Source organism: Danio rerio, chromosome 5 (genome assembly GCF_052040795.2).
Source record: "Danio rerio strain M-AB ecotype USA chromosome 5, GRCz13ab, whole genome shotgun sequence".
NCBI lineage: Eukaryota > Metazoa > Chordata > Actinopteri > Cypriniformes > Danionidae > Danio > Danio rerio.
In genome coordinates this window covers 12,550,001-12,572,500 of record NC_141025.1, presented here as the reverse complement: position 1 = coordinate 12,572,500, position 22,500 = coordinate 12,550,001, and the positions used below count along the sequence as shown (strand labels likewise).

Here is a 22,500-nt window from a genome sequence, read left to right as displayed (position 1 = left end):
ATGGTTTAATTTATACAATTGTACTAGATTGTCAAATAAACATGTTTTTATTAAAGTTGTTTGAATTAAACTTTTTGAAATAGTCAGTTATTTTGTAATTGCCTTTGTTAAATGTAAATATTAAGTGTAAGTTTAATGTTAAGTAAAGTAAGAACTTTCATGGCTCTACATACAGTTGAAGTCAGAATTATTAGCCCCCCTGTTTTTTCCCCCTCTATTTCTGTTTAACCGAGAGATTTTTTCAACACATTTCTGTGAATAGTTTTAAAGACTCATTTCTAATAACTGATTTATTTTATTTTTGCCATGATGACAGTAAATACTATTTGACTAGATATTTTTCGAGACATTTTTATACAGCTTAAAATGATATTTAAAGGCTTAACAAGGTTAATTAGCTTAACTAGGCAGGTTAGGGTAATTAGGCAAGTTATTGTATAACGATGGTTTGTTCTGTTGACTATTAAAAAAAATAGAGCTTAAGGGGGCTAATAATATTGACGTTAAAATTGTTTTAAAAAAAAATAAAACTGCTTTAATTCTAGCCGAAATGAAACAAATAAGACTTTCTCCAGAAGGAAAAAATATTATCCCAAATACTATGAAAATGTCCTTGCTCTGTTAAACATGATTTGGGAAATATTTAAAAGAGAAAACAAAAATCAAAGGGGGGCTAATCATTCTGACTTGAACTGTGTTGCGTGTGGCGTTCACTTAGGGACCGTTAGGGACCGTAACAAACTGTTTGCTGAAAGTCCTTAAAAGTCCTTGAATCTGCTGTTTATGAAAGCTGTAGGACCTTGTAAAAAGTCTAATTATATTAGCATTCTATGTGGTGGTAGCTAGCAATATCTTGCTTGTTTTTTACCAAGCTATGTTTGAGAGTCTTATTCACTATGGAATCACAGTCTGGTTTGGAAATCTGCCTGTTCAATTGAAAAATAAATTGGTTCAAATTCAAAAAACTGCCATGAAAATCATAGGAATATAACACTACAAGCCCAAAATCCCTCTATATGAACAGGCGGTCATGAGAAGAGCCATAAATATTAGTGCTGATTCCAAACATCCTCTTTTCAGAGAATATCAGCTGTTACCATCAGGAAAAAGACTGAGAACACCAATGTCTAAAACCAATAGACTAAAGCTTTCATTTGTTCCTACCTCAATAAAACTGTTAAACTTAACCAATAACCAGGCCCGGATTAAGAACTCAGGGGCCCCTGGGCACATTATCTTGTAAGGCCCCCTACCTGGCCGCACCCTAGTTGAATTTAAAAAATAAGAATAATATAATAATTTTTAAATAAAATGAATCTATAATTTGTTGCCCACATATTTAAATAAATGATATATAGTACATATGTATTTATAGTCTGCAAAGTTTTAAATTATTTTTCAAAGCATTAAATAAAAATACTAATAAAACTACATAGCTAAAACTACACATATATATATATATATATATATATATATATATATATATATATATAAATATATATATATATATACAGTTCTATGAATCTGAGTTCTATGAATCTGAGTCTTTCATAATACAAACACTAATTTACTGTCTCTCTCCTCCTCTCCCTGTATTTTCTCTACTCTTCTCGTGATGAAGACTTGATTATAAACCTAAAAGTATCCGAAATCACAGACACTATACCTCTTCTCTCCCCTCTCTCTCCTCTTCTGGGCCTTTCTCTCTCTCTCCCTCTCTCTCTCCTTTTCTGTCTGTCTCTCACACGATGAATCCAGTCCGCGCTGCGCTGCCGTTAGCCTCCTCCGCCTGGTTAATGCTAGCTACTCATCATTTAAAGTTAACGTCTTCTTCTGTACCCTCATTCTCCTGATCACGGGTCTGTTTAAAGAAGGTGTGTATGGAAAATGCCTCAATAAAGATGCCTCCTCTCCTCTTTCTCTCGCGTTTGCTAAATCCACTTGTCCACTCATTTTTGATCTATGACAGATATAACGTTACACTAAAGTCCGCTCAGTTTAGTGCCGGATATTACAAAACTGACGTTTCCGCGCTTGACCAATTACAGCATTCTGTTTAGTTAAAGAAAGAAAGGCAATTTAAATATAATGATAATATTAATATGTGATCGAGATTTTTTTTGCTCAGAGGAAATACAGTTGTCTGAGCAATAGAGTTTTTGAAGAGAGGGAGGCGCGGCAGGTGCCTATAATAAGGCTAAACATTATTAAATACCCACGAGACACTTGTGACTTTATATCACATTTGCATTATTTTAAAAAAATGTTTCTCTCCTGTTAAAAATAAATATATTTCCAATCTGATATGTAACGGGGAGAAAAAAAGTAGCACGAGTTCAGCTGATGGTGGATTCGAACCGATATTATGATTAATCGCGTCAAAAGATGATGCCGTGTGCCTAACAAGGTGCGCCACTGCGGCTGTGTTATTTCACTGCTCTTTACTCATCTTATCTCTATCAATCAGGCATCGATGGGCGTATACCCTGAATAGTTTAGTCCAACTAGATGCGCTATTTGCAATTAGCCTAAAAAGACACTCCGAAATTGTCTTTTTTTCTCCCCCCTCGCAGGGGCCCCTGGTGCGCACGGGCCCCTGGGCCTGTGCCCATAAGGCCCATTGGTTAATCCGGCCCTGCCAATAACACTGCACCTGTAGTTCATTAGAACCTGACTGGGTTCTGTGTTTTATATGTTTCATATTTATATACGGTCTTATTTTTGTACACAATGCATGTTCTTAATTGTTTGTTCTTAATTGTTTTGTTTGTTGCATTTATTTTATTGTCTGCTTAGAGCAATGTTGTAGCACCTTTTTGCCCAAGACAAATTTCCTCTCGTGGACAAAAAGTTTATCCCATCCGATTCTAGCATCATGACACTAGGTGCGTCCCAAATCCCACACTTATGCACTATTCCACACCATTTTGTAGTATAAATACTGCAAGTAGTGCAATCACACTGAAAACTCAAAAAAATACTAAGTGCATTTTAATTACCCGGATGATGCACTTATATAACTGGTAAAATGAAGTGTGGAATGATGGACACTTCACGCACTCAACGACTGCAGCTTTGCTCACGTAAAAGAAGGGGCGGAGCTTTCATGCTCTGATGTTGGATTATTTTCATCTTGGATTGTGAATACATAATTGTCCTACAGAAGTGATTATAGCACCTCCCAATGCTTAATGTGGTAATACAAATGGCATTGTTTGGTAGTTTGGTCATTTATTTCACTAACTTGGCAACCGTTAAACATCATCTTGGTAATGGTTTAAATTTCCGCTTAGTAAAAAACATCAAGGTTCCATTTGGGACGACACTACATACATATAATATGCTCTTGAGTGTGTAAGTGCATAGTGTATAAGGTGCCATGTGGGACGCAGCTAGTGGCTAATGCCATTACAATTGTTTATTTATTTGTATGTTTTTTTTTTTATTTAGTCAGTTTGCCAGTTATTCGTTTATTCCTATATTTAACCGTTCAGATAAAATGCTTGGGCAAAAATTCAAGCAACATCTACTTTATAATTAATCATCATCTCTTATAGAGTGGCTCTGAACTCAGTATGTGGACATGCATCATCACAGAAAGCTCTGATCTGCCTCTCGCAGCTGGATCGTTGCCAGTGGCTCTTCTCAAACCCATATACTAGCTCTTTACTTGGTATGTGGCACTCTATTGGTGTGCATGCTGGGATAGCCATTCGATTCGGTGCCAGTGAACGACTCAATTTTCTGCTGATCTGAGCATCCATTTTTTTCCATTTCCAGCCCAATTTATGCTTCCGAGATCCCAGTACTGTGTCCACTTCAAAGGGCTCAAACCTTGAGTGAGTAAACCCATGTTTCTCATCCTCCGCAGGGCCAAAGAGGCCGACCAGCTGAAACAGGACCTGCAGGAGGCCAGAGAATCGGAGCGCAGAGCCAAAAACAAACTACTGGAGATCACCAGCAAAACGGAATATTCGGTAATCACCCGTTGCCCACCAATAACACTCACCCGCGGCGCTTTCCACAAACGACATCGCATCAACACTTGTCATTCTTCATCAGCCTGGAGTCCGAAGCCATTCCAAATTTATCTCCATAAGAAAAAAAAAAGTGTGCCCTGTTTTTAACGCTAGTCTGATTTAGCCCCTTGGCCATTTGTCAATGTCAGGATAATTTATTTAAGCAAAAGTTGCATCAGACAAGCATTCCATTACTCGCAAGAAAACTTTTCAGGGAAAACCTTCGACAGACTTTTAGCCTCGCATGTAACCACCCTAATGCAATCGAGAAGGAATATTTATATTCTTATTAAGCTGTCCGACTTAAAAAAAAAAATGGTTAGACAAGCCTCAAGGGTCTCTTGTAATGCTTTTTGGAATTGGATTACAAATGGGTTCAGAATGTCTGGCTATTTAAAGAACTTGAAAACCTCCATTGAAATGCTGTGTGACCGTCCTCTAGATTTGAATACACATGATGACTGAGTGCACTTCATCTGATTAAAATGCACAACTATTGAGGGACAGTCCTAAGTCTTGTGTATATGGATAATAGATGTAAATGAGGAGAGAAAATTAGTTTTTTCTGCATAAATATTCCTAGAGAGGATTTATTTCCAAACTGGAATATTAATCTCAGTGTTATTATGGAGAGGCGGAGAGACTATATATGGACCGTGCTTGCATTTTCATTAAAATTGATTTCAGTATAAGCTTAGTGAATCTTACATTTAATACACAATTATTGTTTTTCTGTTGTTTTAGGAGAGGGCTACTTACCCTTACCTGAATGTTTAGTGCACAGTCTTTGCATTCTAAAGTTTAATCTTGTAACAAAACACTTGGGCTGGGCTGGGCTGGGCTGGGTGATATGGCTGTGGGATCATATTAATGATCCCTTGTGGATTGTTAGAGTCTGTGTTTTGTTCCGATTGGCCTGCATTTCAACAGTATTTTACTCTTATAAGATTTTTGTGAGAGCGAGGAAACAATAGTCAACACCAAACAATGTAATTTCCATACTAAACTCATATTATGCAGCTAAGTATATCCAAATTTCCATTCAATGATATATTTGAATAGTGGTGCTTGGGATGTACAAATCAATGTGATTTTGGCCAGTAATGTCTTGTTATTGTGAAAAAAATCATAATTTTTAGATTTCAAAATTACAATTACAATACAAGCAAAAATTGTATACTATACAAACATTCAAATGGTGCGATCAAGAAGGAATATTAAATTCTTAATAAGGGTTGCAATCAATGCTTTTCACAATGTTTGGCTTTTTAAAGAACTTGCATTTAAATGCAGTGTGAAAATCTACTAGATCCAAATACGCATGGTGACTGAGTGCAATCAGAATCTGATTCAAATGCATGATTTGTAAAGGGACTGTCCCGAGCCTTGTATATGGATAATAGATATAATTGAGAGGTAAATGTTTTTTCTCTTCTTCTCTTCATTAATGTATACTGAGAGGACTTTTTTTTACTTACAATACAAATGTCAGTGTTATTATGAAGAGGATCCTAATTATTGGCCTTAGCACTTGGGAACTGAGCTCTTCCGCTCTTTTAAAGCATTGTGAATACTCTTGAAAATCCCACGGGCGGCTCATCTGCACTTTTTACATGCACAGTGAGTTAAGAGGGTGACTGGAGGTCAGCGTAGCATTTTAAACATTAGCTCTCTCTATGGGTGGCTAATATTAGATCTGTTCAACCACTTCAAAATCCAGGAGGCATTTCAAAGCGTTGCAGTCATCTGTGGGTATTGAGGGTATTGATGTCTCACAGAGAATTTTTAAGTGTTTTTCATTGCATGTATATGTGTGTATGTGTGTGTGTGTTTACCCTAAAGCTTCCTTTGGTCTTTTGAAAAAAATGTAGCTAAGGCAAAGGCAAACCTGAGATTGACTTAGTTTAGATAAGTCATTTAACCCCAGGCAAATAAAGCAGCTATTTGAAGCTGTTTGAATTATTTGATTATTTACTGAACAGTCTGATTTTGTAGTTTGTTACACATACTTAATCAGGAAATCTAAATGCACATAGTTTGCATTTTTAATACATTTCTTGTTTTTTTTCTGCTAGTCCCTAAAGTACAGAGAAAAGACAGATTTTATGGGATGAGTTTATGGTCAAATTTTTAAGGGAATGTTTTAGGATAATCTTGTAAGCAATGCAACCTTTTTTAAGTATTTGTTTACCTCAATGTCATTTTTACTTTGAAATAAGTAACATTATAGAAGTAAGATGATGTGATGGTATGCAAATTTAAAGGATTTTAAATGTAAAGATTAGTAATTATGTTAGTTTTTTTGTTTGTTTATTTGAAGTCAATGCTGTAAATATGGGTATTAAGGGCTTGATTTTAGCGATCTAGGATCAAAGTTTGGCGCAAAAGCATTTAGGGCATGTCCAAATCCAGTTTCGCTATTTTCAGGATGAAAAAAATACACTCTGCGCCACTGCGCATGGTCTAACAATGTTGAGCTTATTTTCTTTATAAGTTATGGGTGTGTTTTGAGCATAACGTGCATTAAACCAGAGTCTAAATTAGAGTGTCACCTTACATTCCCTTTAAGGATCAGTTGCATCGCACCATGGCGCATTTGCTATTTACATGGCATAAATAGTTAGTGGAAAAACTGAAGACTTCACTAGCAAGAAAATAGTTAAACAGACCATCTGCAGCGCGAGGATAAAGAACGAGCATCTTCCATTTGGCCTCTTTACTTTCTTTACTCCTTTACTTTTGTGGAGTAAGGAAACGGTGTTGTGTACACTCCACTGAAGACATCCATCAGCTTACATATTTTATTTATTTTGATAAGCACAAAGATTTGTTTCAAAACTATTTCTAAATTCAGTACTAATTTCCAGCAAACAAATAAATGAACAATAATAACAAAGTGTGGTCAAGAAGAGTTATATCCAAATACACCTCCTGTTCTTATGCCCCACATGGTGATGCATACGTCTCAAAACCCCACAGGTGGAGAAATCTAAACTAGTTTTTATTAAAACAAATATAATATACATATAATAAATCATACTACTACTGATAATAACAATATAGAAATGCAGATTGTCATAAATATACTGAAAACAACTCCCTCGACGTAAAGAAGGCATGGATGCAGTGGTTTTTATATTTATGTAGAAAACAATAATTATTGTAACATGTTAATCCTTTAATTTTTTTCATGTGTAAAGATATTTGTGTATTGCTGTACATCCTGTGTGTAGTAAGCAATGTGTACCTGTTTGGATCTGCATAGGTGCATAATTAACAAGCTCTGCGCTGGATTTTAGACCTGTTTTTGGTTGGTCAATGGCGCGCTTTATTTTAGTTTCTCAGAATAGCAACGTGCCAACAATGTGCCTTAAATCACCTCCTGTTTAGACCAGCACACACACACCCAGCACACCCACACCCAGTCCACAAAGTGGCGCAAATTGATTTGATATTTACACAATGTGGTGCAAAACTATAAAATTACTCTTGCGCTGGTTTGAAAATAGCAACAAATCACCCTTTGTGTTTTTGATTGTACAATGTTATACTGAGAGTGGTGTAGCACTCCTACTTTTGTTGATATTGCATCAGTGTTTTAATCCTGAAATATTTGTTAAATCACTTTCTCTTGTGGACGTTAATTTATATAAATATATATATTTTTTTAGTTTTATTATATTTGCTTGTTGGTGTTGCTTTAATCACAGTGTGTACATATATCTTTTGATATTGAAATATCCCGTTCGCTTCACTAAAGCTTGTTTTTCTTTACTCTTTTTCTGTTTCCTTGCCCAGCCTGTGCCGTTCTCTGCCAACTCTCTTCCTGCCGATGGTCCTAACTTCAACTTCAGCATGGAGAACCTGAGTTTTGACTTCAAAGACACAGACATGAAACGTCTGTCCATGGAGATCGAGAAGGAAAAGTGAGTGCAGGCCATTTCAGGCATCAGTCCGTCTTGATCACAGTCTCTCTGCTGCCGGCACATCCATCTGTCCACACCTTTTGAACCAGTTACATCAACTGAGCCCCAGTTTGTCCTCTCTGCTTATGCTCAACTTTGGTTTTTTAAGCCATAAAACTTTCTTCCACTTTGGCCTAATACAGTATAAGTCTTAATTTAAATTAATTTTTTTGTTTAGAAGTAATGCGTTAAATTGATCAGAAGTGGCAGTAATACATAACTATAATTACTAATGTAATTAATGTATTTACTTACATAAACAATGTATTTAAAAGCATATTTTCAGTCCAAGTATGATACTTGAGATACATAAGATGCTTGACCATTAAGTGTTTCATGGTCAGAAGCAACTTTACAGGACAAATACATAAAATATATTTTAAAAAATTATTTAAAAATAAATAAAAATAGATTTAAAAATTGACAAAAAATCACTAATAAATCAATTTGGAAACATTGCAAATCATGGAAGAATTCAACATGTTTCAATGAAGTTTAAAGTGTACATTTGATGCATAAGGAGTTAAAATGCACACCTATAAATCCATTACTTCTTTATTAAAATAAAATTGGTCCATAAACTACTGCTTATTACAATATGTATATTACAAAAAGTTAAATCATTAAATATTCAAGTAAAAAAAAAATGTTTTTTTGTTTTTTTTTATTTCCCTAATTTTTCCAGACAAGATTTAATGAACTTGCAATATTGTTAAAAACACAGAACAGTCAGTTTTAATATGTAAAAAGATTTTAGTTCTTATGTGTCCTCTGCTTGTAAACTTGTGAACCAACAGTTGTGATAGGTTAATGAGATCGACCAGATTGTCTGTTTTCTGGTTGTGAGGGAAGTAGTTTGTGGACTGAGACAAAGTTTTTCTATTGTACAGTCATGCAGTGTGAAACCCACTGTCGCTGATCCATCCTGCAGTGTAAACACAGCCCTGGCAGAATGCTACCCCAGATAGTCATGCAGTGTGAAAACATCTTTGAAACCACTACTTTAAATTTATGCAGTCTGAACTCAACATTATGGTTAGTTGCATGAAATTATTCATAATTAATTTGAATTACTATAGTAAGTATATTAAAGATGTGAAACAAAGGCACCTAAAATAAAGTGTTACAGAGATATTTTATTGTTATATTATTCATAAATAATTTAGGTCAGACTTAATTTATTTCAATACACACTTTTAACAAACCATTAAAGAAGACTTTTAGCTCAATAAATTGCTAATGTTCTGCTTATTAAAAGTTTGTAAGGTTGTAGTTGGGTTTAGGTGGGATTAGGAATTTAAAATAAGATCATACTGTATAAGTGCTAATAAACAGTTAATATTTAATCAATAGACAGCCAATAAGCTAGTTGTAAATGGTGTGAACTATTACTTATAGTATTATTATAACTAATTTGTTACCGTAGTTTTAATTACTTAAGTAGCTAAATTACTAAATAAAAAATTTAAAACAAAGACACCTTAAAACACAAGGTACAGAGTACGGCACAATATATTGTTTCAGCATCGAAATCGCAATGTGCGAATCTGCAATGTCAAACTGGGATTAAAATTAACCAGAAAACACAGTTCAGAACATTCGATTTGTGCAGTCGTTGCAAAGATTAACTTTAATCTAATAATATGAAAGCCTTTTATTTTTAATGTGTTTTTAAGGCCTGTGACTGTAGATTCCAAGTGAATTTAAACCATTTGGGCACAAGAAGTTATAAAGTTTGTCGCTTTAATGAAGATTGTTTAATTATTTCATGCAATAGAATAAATTCTATTCAGTGTTACTTTACTTTTTATTACTGAATTTCTATTATTTAATGCTGTTGAAGTCCAACTGAAAACCAAAGAGTTTTGTATATTTCATTTTGATCTTGGTTTTATTTTGCATAATTTTGTATATTTTATGCATATGTCAATCAATATAAAAAGAAGAATTCTTTTATATATATTGCAGAAAAAAAAACTAAATATTGCAAATGTCCGTTTTTTTTCAAATATTGTGCAGCTCTAGTACAGTTATTTTTTACATGTATTAATAGTAATGAATAGAGTCATTTGTTTTCAGTTTTGATTGAATTCCACAATGCCACCTTTCCTGCTGAGTTTTAATTGAATAAATGCATCTTTACAACAAGTATAACTCCTACAGACCCTGTAGTTTTAGAATTAGCCAATGTCTTTACACACAAAAAACAGAGAGGTGACAAAACTGTTGCGAATAGGCCTTAAAGCGGATGGAGACCAAGAGAGCAGCTTTGTTACACAATGCGTCTGTCCTGTTTGGCAGGGTTGAGTACATGGAGAAGAGCAAACACCTTCAGGAGCAGCTGAATGAACTGAAGACTGAGATTGAGTCATTAAAGCTAAAGGAGCGAGAAACGCCTCTAGACATCCTCCATAATGAGAACACGGAGAAAGGCACCAGCAAGCAGAGCAACTTTAAAAAGGTGGGTTAAATGCATCTCGCACAAAAGCCAGACAATGTGTGATACTTGATTTTTAGATTTGCTAAACCTCATGCTAAAGCCGGGACAATCTAATGGTGTCTTCCAACTCATTTTCTTTTTGTTTTGTTTTGTCTTTTATCTCTATTTGTTGATTTGATATTAGATAAAGTAGAAGAAAAGAGTGAGATATGAGATGTGAAATGATGTAAGCTGTGCTCAAACTTTTTTTCTTTTTGCCCAAGACATTTCACTTCAGTGCTTTCCACAGGTTTGAAATGTACTTGCGGTGGTAGCCGGATTGAAACACACTATTTACCTACGTCACATATAGGGATGCAACGATTAACCGGTTTCACTATTACCATCGCTTTAATTCGTCACGGTTAAATAATCGTAAAGGCTTCTCAACACCGTGTTTCTGCACGGATCAAAACTGTGGCAACTAAGCAAAGTTATGCCAGCTGTGCGCTAGTTTGTACACTGAGACTAATAACCATGCACATTGGATTAACTATGACTAAGGATATTGACGTTAACCAAGGCAAGCTTGTGCAAGTTCATTATTTCCAATGGAGGGATGCGCACGCGACGCAACGCACTCACACTTTTTAGGCGCACTAGTTGAGATGGGGACTTTTGTGACCGCGGAAACTGCAAACGGCTGAAGTTTCAGTAAGAAGCAATGAAAAGTACACAGGTTTGAAACCCCATTTAAAGTTACAAATACAAAAACCGAAAACAAAACCTTTAAAGAGTGGCAGAGGTGAGACTTTTCTTCCTTTCCTTTCTTTTGTCCTGTCTTTCTGGTTATTATATTGACATGCATATAAAAGCAAAAGTGCAAAATGTATATTTCTTACTGCAATGCTTACTTTTTGTTTGATGCAAACAGTAGATCTATTTTTCATAATGAAAGTTGAACTTTTTATAGCAGGTAACTCCCATTCAAGCACATTCAAGGCAGCATGATTATGTTATTCATGGTTAGTATTATTATTATTGTCATCGTCATTGTAATATTTTATAATTATTAGACATACATTTTGCAATTATTGCACAAATATCAATAAGTTATAACGGAATTAGTTTGTTGTTTTTGTTTTTTTGTTAGTCCTGATTGATGTTGTTTTCAAATACAATAAATCTGTTAATATACAATACTTTTTATGGTGCTACTAAACTTTTGAGAGCAACGGTGCTACCAAGTAAAGAATTTCATTTAAAGCACCGCATTAGACAAGTACTATTTTTTAAATTATTTATTCATTGTTTTGTCATTTATTTACTGTGTAAAACTGTTTAAATAAAAAAAAAATAAACTTTTTTTTGCACAAAGAGAGAAATGGACTATTGTTTGAATTTAATATTAATTTGTGCTGTATTAATTAGTTACTGAGCGACAATAAACAACACTGTAAAATATAAGGAGTTTTCATGTGATTTTCTCAACTAGTGGTGTTTAGAAATTAATGAATGCATAATAATCGTGAAACCGAGATAATTTCTTTGACTATAATCGTACAAGCAAAATCTATAATCATTGCATCCCTAGTCGCATAAATAGTTAACTATATGCGAGAAAAAAAACATAATTGAATTTTTTACAATAATATTACTTATTATGACACTGTTATTCACTGTTTCTTTTCAATGGGTTAAAATAAAAAAAAAAGAAATCCACCATTTCTGTTACGGAGCCATGTGTACAGACTCCACACTAAAAGGTTAAATTAAATTTGCTTCTCTCTCTCTTAAGTTTAACGCAAATTTGAATGCCAAGTCATTTTAGATATTTATGTAAATTAGCCTATGTAATATTTTAACATCATCAAATTAATACAAGGATCAGCAAAAGAGAAATAAATAACAAAAAAAGAAATAAAAACAGACAATATCTCTAAAAATATCATAATTACAAGACTAAAACGTGTAGATTATTTAAAAAAGGCAAATATGTTGATTAACCACTAATGGTGTTCATATATTTTGCAGCCAGGTTAGACAAGTCATTTCATTCTCTCTGAGTATATAGTAAAGTTTTTCTGAATCGTTTAGATCAGTGGTCCTCAACCACCGGACCACGGAGCGGTATCAGGCTGCACAGAAAATTACTAATTATATTCTCCCGTAAAATTATATTCTCCCGTATTTTACAGTTTTATACCGCTATCATCCCGTAAAGGCATTTTCCCGTATTTCTCCCATTTTTTCATTTTTTCTCTGAAGGGTGGCAATAAACATTAAAAAACTGATTGTACCCATACGCAACCCCTACCGCTGAACCACCAGGGGACACCCCTTGCCCTTAAGTGTGAGTCAGTTCTGTGCTTTTGTTTTATTTAGGCATGAAAACACTTTGAAATAAATATAAAAACAGCAGGATTCCCTTTCCTTTTCATTACAGATGCTGTCGCCCCTCCTATGCAATCTCAAATAAGTGATAAATAGACGCTGTTTCCCAAATGCATTCTGTACATGCGATTTGAAGCGGAGCGAAATTCTGGGTTTTGGATGCGTGTTTGAACAAACATATACACATAATTAATAATAAAAACATCTAAAGATGTTGATCTTGGTGTTTTTTTTTTTTTTTTTCAAACACAACTAATTTTGTCCTAAATGAGCATAAAAAGTTAGGCAAGCAATCAAATGCTTTCATTATAACGTTAGATGTGCATTTTTAAAGTGACACCTCTGTTGTTTAATTTAATCAAACAAAAAATCAAAATATATGAGATTCATTTGTTGCTCTTGCATCACAATGTGTACAGGGGGTAGCATAACTTATTATTGTGGGCGTATTCCTTATTTTCACATCCCAATGTTGACTGGTATGGTCTGAACAATCCTAGGACGTATTTCGCGGTCTCCAGAAACGTCCACGGGACTACGTTTTTAGAATGAGCATGGGTTGGGATTTCCACAATAATATTAAGCAGCACAACTGTCTGAAATATTGATAATAATAAGTCATATTTAATAATGAATAAAAGGGTTTAAGATCTTTTCTTGAGCTCCAAATTAGATGCAGCTTCGGTTGAGAATCTGAAACCTTAACAAAATATTACTGACATCAAAGATTTCCTTTACGATTTCCTCTATAATGTTTGAATTGGCTCATATTAAAGGTATGAAACATTGAACGTTGTGTTTTAGAGCTGTGTAATTTAGTAAATTGAAGTACAGTTTCGCTAAACTCCTCTGAAGTCTCTCTCTGTGCTGGAGCACTGTTTCTCAGAAAGGCCTACGAGTTCTTATGAAATATGATCCTAATCACATGGTTAGTCATGCATCCAAGCACCGGTAATCCAAAATGAATTTATTCATCTTCTTTCTGAAAGGTTTTCATCAAGCCTTACGAAACGGTAGATTAAAAGCTCCATTTTAGCCACTGAGTCTTTTCTTTCAGCGTGCGAAATTGTCTCGTTAGCGCTACGCTAATAGATTCCTGTGTTGTGATCGGTTGTTTGGGCGGATAGAGTGCCCTCCATGTCTTCAGTCAGTCTGCCTTGATGTGATTGTCTAATTGAAGCGGAGCATGAGCAAATCAAGCTGGACACTTCGGGGAGGACGGCTTTACAGCTCTCAATGTAAAAAAAAAAATCCGTTTGACAGCTGCTGTTTTCTTAGCCGACATTGAGCCTGCATTGGAAGCCTGTATCGGGACACTGTATGGCTTGTAAATCACCATTGTGCAGGTAGTTTGAGCACTGGACCTTGGAGCAAAGTGACAAGGGTCACTGGCTTTCCAGGTCATGGTGCTGGAATGATTAATGGCCGCGGCTGTGCTTCCTCCGTAGCCTGGTGCGTCCCGCTGCTAGCAATAGCCTGAGGGACAAAGATGTAGTGAGAGTGTCTTAATGCACTGACAGTCTCACCTGTTTTATGAATGTGTTTGTGTGGTAATCCATCAAAATCTAACTTGAAGCTGTGGCACATTAGTGTCCAAGTGTGCCTTTGTTAATTGTGCTGAATTATGGATAAGTAAGTTTAAAAGTCCATTAAACCACATTTCTGTCTGTCCTTGCAACTACCTCATATGAATACTGTATAATAACGTATTTTGGAAAAATGCAATGTAAAATGCAACAGTAAAGACGACAGGTGAAATGTATATTAAAGCAAGGAGATAATGCCAACCCTATGACGCAAAGATGCCGATCACTGATAGATGGAGATTCGGCTGCCGTGAATAAAGGGTTAAAGTTCATTTTCACAACAATACTATATTATAGTCAACCTAGTGCTGTTTGTTCCTGTTTTTTCTAATGATTAATAGAATAACCTGCGCTGCAATGCTGGATTTGTTCCAGTTTCTTCTTCCTCCAGATCATAACATGTACAGTAAGTGTGATTAAAATTTTTGCCTTATTTTATGTAGTTTGCAGAATATGTACAATTGTGTGTTATAGGTTGTAATGCCCCGCGTGGGTTGTAATCACTTATCTATTATAGATCAGTACTTGTACTGTATCTCTCAGGTTAAACTTTCATGGGGCTGTTCACATATTGTGTCCAAAACCACATTTAAACGAGACGTGTGCTTCTTCCTTTACCGATTTAAATGCGTTTCTGAACTCATGATCCTTTTCTGTGTGTCTTTGCTATAGCCACCATCAGCTGTTCCTCATACACACGCTGCACGATAAATTTTCAAAATTGTTAAACTTTTGCCACTGTGTAGAATAATCCTCTACCGCACGCATTACGATATACAGTATCTTTTCAAAAATATTTGACTGGTTTTTTTTTTTGATTTTCTTAAAATGGCTTAACTTGAAGTGCTGTAAAAAAAGTTGTAAAAGATTACTTTTTAAGGTACTTTATGATATGTTGCCATATGGCAACAACGTCAAACAATGGATCTAACTTAGAGATTTCACATTTAAAACTTTCCTTATAATTAATAATTTTGTTGTTTGAAATTATTTAATTAATGTTGCAGTATTATAAGCTTTAACACAACTTAAAAATAACACCTCAAACACACTTTCCAACAACTCATCTTCAAACAGCTTTCAGTCCTTCCATTTTTTTTTTGCTGAAAATGGTTAAAAACAAACCTAATATTGTATTTTCATGTATACAACATACATTAAATATAAATATTTCCCCAGTAAATATTATAAAAAATAAACAACAAGTCTAGTATATCCAGATGCATCAGAATAATGTATCTACTAGCTTACAAATTTTATATATATTATACTATTTACTATACTACGCCTGTCTTATCCGACTCTGAGCTAACTTCTCTGAACTGTCTCTATCAAATGTCCAGTCTGCATCATTCTCATGGTCACTAAAACCCATCTCACTCTCACTTTCATCTTCAGGAAGAGCCAGTTCTGTCCTTTTTTTCTTTCACTTACCATAGAACATGGTGGTGCTCGCTAATACACTGTTCCCTGCATTCATATCTATTCAAAAGTAGTATTGCCATTAAATCTAGATTTTATCCATAATGCAAATGTAATTAACTTACAAGTAATCAACATTATATTTCAAGCTTTCATGTTGTTATTGTTACAACTTAAAAGTTCACAGCTGACCTTGCTAGCTAGCTAACCCATTGCAATATTGCACTTTCCACTATTGCACAGTTGCCATTTGGCAACACACACTTTTGATCGATTTACAAAAAACGAATTTGATAAAAAAAATTTTAAAAAAAGAGTTGTGAATGTCAGTATAACTTACTATATAGCTTTGACATACACTGTCAAACCTGGGACCTCATACAGACAGGTGTATGCCTTTTCAAATCATGTACAATCAACTGAATTGACCACAAGTAAACTCTAATTAAGCTGCTGAAACATCTCAAGAATAATCAGTGGAAACAGAATGTACCTGAGCTCAAATCCTTACGCCAAAGGCTTTGAATACTGATGTACATGTGATTTTTCAGTTTTGTTTTTTTTAATAAATCTGCAACAATTTCAAAAACTTTTTTGTTCAAATTGTCATTCTGGGCTATTGTTTGTAGAATTTAGAGGAAATAAATCAATTTAATCCATTTTGGAATAAGGCTGTAACAAAAAATTGTGGAAAAAGTGAAGCGCTATCAATACTCTCCGGATTCACTGTATAGTTTCTCATTCTTATTTTGACAATGGTTCATCATACTGACTGGAAGCTGCCAAATTTCAGAACTTTCATTTTTAAGTATATGGCTGTTATCAGTGCTGAACCTCACTCCTTTTGAAAATTTCTTACGTGTTGTTGCATTTATTTTTAACCAGCTGCTCTCGGTATAATTTTTTTGGTGGACATTTGAAGTCAGTTCATCTCAAGATCACACAGTTGTCCAGATTCCAGAGTAACACAGACTACACGGTTTACACAGTAACCAGAGGCATGTGTAGAGTTTTTATTGTGACATTTATAACTCAAGATGTTTAGTAGAAGCTGACAAGTTTGGGGTATTTCAGGGTAAGTGTGCTTAAATCCCTAGCAAAATTATTCATTATTGAAGCACAAAATGTACCATCTTCGCAAAGCATTAATTTAATCATTTGCCCATCTCTGCTGTCTCGTTTTGTTTGTTTACGCCAGTGTTTCATGAGGGATTCTGTCTTTAAACATCACTGTCAGTGGCTTCACACAGACTACTGACAGCTGATCAGAGACACACACATGCTCGCTCTCGCTCTCTCTCTCTCTCGCTCTCTCTCTATGTTAAACATGGCATACATGTCTAGGGTTTCTCATGTTGTGTGCATAAAAAATGTTCTATCTATATATCTATTTATTTATCTATCTATCTATATCTATCTATCTATCTATCTATCTATCTATCTATCTATCTATCTATCTATCTATCTATCTATCTATCTATCTATCTATCTATCTATCTATCTATCTATCTATCTATCTATCTATCTATCTATCTGTCTTGATCATTCATTCTATCACTCTATCGTTCTGTCTATTTTCAATTGTCTTTCTGTCTGTCTATCTATTGTTCTATCAGTCTCTCCATCTATCATCCTTCTATTGTTCTATCTACATTTCTGTTCTATTCTTCATTCTATTCATCCATCAGTCAGTCCCTCCGTCTACCCACGCGTCGGTTCGTTCGTCCATTCATCCGTTCGATCTATCGTTTGTTCGATCTGTTGTTCCATCATTCTATCGTTCTGTCTGTCATTCTATCAATCGTTCTGTCTGTCATTCTATCTATTGTTCTGTCTGTCATTCTATCTATTGTTCTGTCTGTCATTCTATCTATCGTTCTATCTAGCGTTATATCAATCGTTCTGTCTTTCTATTGCTCTATCTATCGTTCTATTGATCTATCTGTCATTTTATCTGCCTATCATTCTTTTATTTATCTATCTAGATTTCTATTGTTTTATCTATTGTACTATCTATCGTTTTATCCATCTAACGTGTTATCTATTGTTCTATCTGTCTATTGAGATAGATAGATAGATAGAGATAGATAGATGAATAGATATAATAAACACACACACACACACACACACACACACACACACACACACACACACACACACACACACACACACACACACAGAGGAATAAACAAAAACACAGGGCCTTTTGACCTTTTTTTATCTAATTATTGTCACCACAATTTAAATTGGATTGTGAAAACCCCTCTAAAATAATAATTATTATTAATACAATAATAATTATATTAATATATTATTAATTATTTTACGTAAATATGAAAACCAATAACTAGCTACAAACCTTTCAAAAAGTAGCATAATAATAATACGAAACTATTTGTTTTTGGTTTTATTACAGAACATTTCTGCTACAGGCATGTTTTTTTTCTATTTCAAGATTTTATATCTTAATTGATATTTAGACGTATTCACAGACCATTTAACCTGTTTGGTTTGCAATAATCTTCAAAATGTATTTTATATTCTCTTGTATTAATATGGAAATATTCAATTATGTTGTGCAATGAAATAATAATTAGAAACGAAAACGGCTCACTGAGTCATTCATTTGCCTCATTAAAAAGCTCGCGAATTAAGTTGATGCATTGAATTATTTGCTCAAAATGCAGAATAATTTACATACAACACCACTGAGATAAACAAGAGTACTTCAAATCTTAATTTAATGAGTCTAAGGATTCTTTGCATACTAAAATTAAAACATTTACTTAAAGTCGAAATCTTTTTGACAAAAACTGTTAGGATCTTTGCACTATGTCTGAAATTGTCATATGGATGTTTTTTTTTTGTTTGTTTCTTTATTTTAATTTATGCACTGTGTTTGTCATTAAGAGATCTGTGCTGGTCAAGTGACAGCATTCTGGATTTTGCCGTCCACTTGTACAGTATGGTGGCTCAGAACTGTCCAAACACCTAATGGGCGGTGCTTTCCCTCTCTGATGACACATAAAAAGGGAGAATGTCAAACAAAGTGTTTCTGGAGACTGCTTTAATCAAGTGTGATTATAAAAAAAATAATAATAATTTTTACCATTAGAGGCTGGCTATATTCACAGACTGTTGTCAGGTTAAACCCCTTATAAATGTTATTTATTGCGAAAAGTTTGAGGCAGTTTGTCAATACGATTAACACAACGTGAGGTTGAATTTATCTTTTATCGTGTGAAAATTACATTTGAAAATGTCTAATTCAGTGTGCAGTCATTTTTGCATGTGCCATTTATTAATAAATATGTTTTCACCTTAAGTGTGACCTTAAATGTGACTTCAGTTTGGAGCATAGCACAGTTCTTTAACACATCTAAACCTTCTTCAATCTGTCTCCACAGCTCACTCTACAGAGCACCAAATCCAGAGTGGCCTTCTTCCAGGAGCTTTAACCCTTCAGACACACTGGACTATAATGTCTGAATCGGGTGTCTCACTGTGTTTTTATCACACTGACGCATTCCTGTATTATCCAACTACATTCCGGTAATGAAGAAAAGAATATTTGGCGGTAAAATTTACATTACACTAAGAGGACCAGGACTTCTCATAAGCAGAACTACAGGGGCCACACTACACTTATACAAACTCAAACTATACACTGTTCCCCAGTATTTCTTTGTCTGCAGGAGGTAAAAACCCCATTATAAACACAGTATGGTTATGCAGAGAACACACACTGACCACATATATCTCTGCAGTGCATCTTAAAATTTGTCTCTCCAGTTGCGCTGCAGATTTCTGTCTCTCTCGATCAATATGTGTCAGAATAATTGGCTAAAGCAGTCATATTGCACCCTTGTGCCGTATTAGGAAGGGCATTTATTCTTTTGGTCTAATATGGACCTGTCTGGTCATTCATAAAGGCTAAAATATACCTAATTGCGTTACATTTTAAAAGTTTACTTCTTTTCTCAGAGGATTGCTTAATACAGGATGTCTTGGGGAAGCAAAACCTTGCTATTTGGTAGGCCATTACATATGAACCATTTGGGGCATTTATTTTTTTTTAATTGTTGACTTTGCTTGAAATGTTTTAAAGTTTGTGAATATATTTTTTGAAAATGTGTTTGTGCAGAGGATTAAATCAATGGAAATTAACTTAAATGTACTTTGCCTTTTTATTTTGGTGAACTTTGTCTAGGTTCACATTTTGCTATGAACGTCTGTACTGTATAGGTTTAAAATGTATGCTTTAGTTTGCAGCGATTCCAACACAGACATTGATTCCTCCTATTATTTTTCAGTTGTCAAATTCAGATTTATTTTTTTTCTGTAGTGGACAACAAAACAGGCAAAAAAAAAAAAAAAACTTACATTTTGGTCATAAGCATACTATAAAACCCAACTGCCCAGCAGTACTTTTCCCCTAATATTTCTGACCATACAATATATGAAACATACAATATTAAAAATATTGCTCACATTTTATTTTAGTGCTATAATTATTGCTATTAAAAACCATTAACACTTAGGGCTCTATTTTAATGATCTAGGTGCAAGGTCTAAAACGCAGGGCGCAAAAGCATTAAGGGCGTGTCCGAATCATACCTGCCAACATTCGGATCCTGAAGTCCAGGAGATTTTATCCAGGGATGCGTGCAAAGTGAAGAGCGGGGGGAAGGTGCGCACAAACTGAAGAGCGGGGAGCAGATATGAAGATGGTTGCTTGTTGGGTTCGGTGCGCATATGGACCGGACTGTACCAAAAAGCTGAGGAGCGAGGGGGGGACTTCTGAGATTTTTCCGGAAGACAGAACAATATAGAAGATAGCCGGCAGATGGGTCTGAAATACGGGAGACTCCCGGGAAAAACGGGAGTGTTGGCAGGTATGGTGCGAATCCACTTTTGCTATTATAAGGATGGAAAAATACGCTTTGCATCGATCCGCATGGTCTAACAGAGTTGAGCTTATTCTCTTAATGAGTTTTAGGTGTGTTTGCGAATAAATCCGTCAGTCTCATCTTCCATTTCCTTTAAAAGTCAGTTGCATCGCGTCATGGTGCATTTGCTATTGACATGGTGGACTTTGTAAGTGGAAAAACTGATTGCTTGACAAGTGAGAAAACAGTTAAACAGAGCATCTGCAGCACGAGAATAAAGGTGATTAGGTTAACTTAATAGTTTTTACAGTCGTTTTTTGAAGTGAATTGAACATAAAACAATTAGGTCATCGCCCAAAAGAAACTTAAGAATAGTCTTTAAACTAATTTTAAATAAGTAGCATAGCAGATAGCATGTCATTTTTAAGTATTGATGTTTCATAGTCTAGGTAATTGGTTACCATTTATTTGAAAGTCAAATCAAAAGCATTTACGGGCAAAATAAAATGAATAGCCATGGCTTTAGATGACAGATTGAGCTTAAATGAATTGAAACCACCTGTGCAAGAAGTTGAAAATTTTTTCTCACATTATTACACTGAAATAGCTTTAACCTAGCAAATCAAGTCAGATTATTGTCTGGAGTTCTGTCAAACAATTCACCTTTATTTCATCAGTTTGTTTTGGTAATCCTGCAATGGCAAAACCTTATACAGGTATGCCCTACCTGACAATAGTCCTGTCGCCTATCCAAGTTTTAGAAACAACAAAGAATAATTTGACTTCTAGTTGATCATTTGGTATCAGAAGTGGCTTATATGAAATGCAAAGGCCTCTAGATGACGCTTATTTTACCAAAATAAAATATGATCATGTCTTGATTTTGAATTCTTTAATTAGGACAGTAAAGTCTGACTTTGCTTAGACAAAAGTCTTGTCACTCAACAGAAATAATGTTCAGTATAGAATATAAAGTCAGGGCGCATTGTAAAACAAATTAATATTGTGTATGACTCCCATGAGCTTGGAGGACTGCATCCATACATCTCTGCAATGACTCAAATCACTTATTAATGAAGTCATCTAGAATGGCAAAGAAAGCATTTTGCAGGAATCCCAGGGTTCATCAAGATATTTTGGATTCATCTTTAATGCCTCCTCCACCAGGTACTCCTGTGTGGAGTACCTGGACTAGCTGAAAGGACATCCGCTGCGTAAAATATGCCGGAATAGTTGGCAGTTCATTCTGCTGTGGCGGCCCCTGATCAATAAGGGAATAAGCTGAATGAATATGGGCTCATTTTGAATCAGGGACATCTGAAAGTAAGGTTTGAATAAGCGGTTCTGTTTAGTCAAATTGGAATCAAAATAAAAAATCATTCGCAAACCAAACTCTGGATCATTTGCGGAAGTTTTGTATTAAAGCTAATCATTTTGTAAACCGTGTTTAGTCTCATACACATAGACAGATCATTTCCTAAGAGCTTGAAGTAGAAGCAGCAGCCCTGGGTATAATTCCCCCCCCCCCCCCAATGTATGTTTTGTTATGTTCGTTTCATTGTTTTTATCTCAAATATCCAATAGCCACAGACTTTAAATTTTCCCCCAAGGATCATGGTTTAAGCTACAAAATGTTCTGCTGAAGAAAAAAGGTCACCTACATCCTGCATGGCCTGACAGCGAGTCATTTTTTATAGTAACTGTGCCTTCAGGTTTTTATCTGTTTAAAAAAAGGGTACTGAAATCTGAATGGCTTCTGTGGTTGCATGTATCATTACTTTACAAATTCAGAGCACATAGTGACTC

General features: G+C 34.9%; 2 protein-coding genes across 11 annotated transcripts in view; both read left to right on the top strand.

The window, feature by feature from the left end:
* The window catches only part of nf2a (NF2, moesin-ezrin-radixin like (MERLIN) tumor suppressor a), a 90,637-nt gene extending 70,665 nt beyond the window's left edge, over positions 1-19,972 (top strand). For 8 of the 10 annotated variants that reach the window (XM_087252230.1, XM_087252224.1, XM_087252229.1 and 5 more), the window contains 4 exons: positions 3,872-3,977; positions 7,818-7,945; positions 10,286-10,445; positions 19,213-19,972. In XM_087252230.1, the coding sequence (XP_087108356.1) occupies positions 3,872-3,977; positions 7,818-7,945; positions 10,286-10,445; positions 19,213-19,263 (445 nt within the window). In that variant the 3' untranslated portion in view covers positions 19,264-19,972. 10 annotated transcript variants of the gene reach the window in all.
* Positions 1-22,500, top strand: part of fbxw8 (F-box and WD repeat domain containing 8) — a 309,097-nt gene that overhangs the window by 169,550 nt on the left and 117,047 nt on the right. The gene's annotated exons all lie outside the window — the stretch shown is intronic.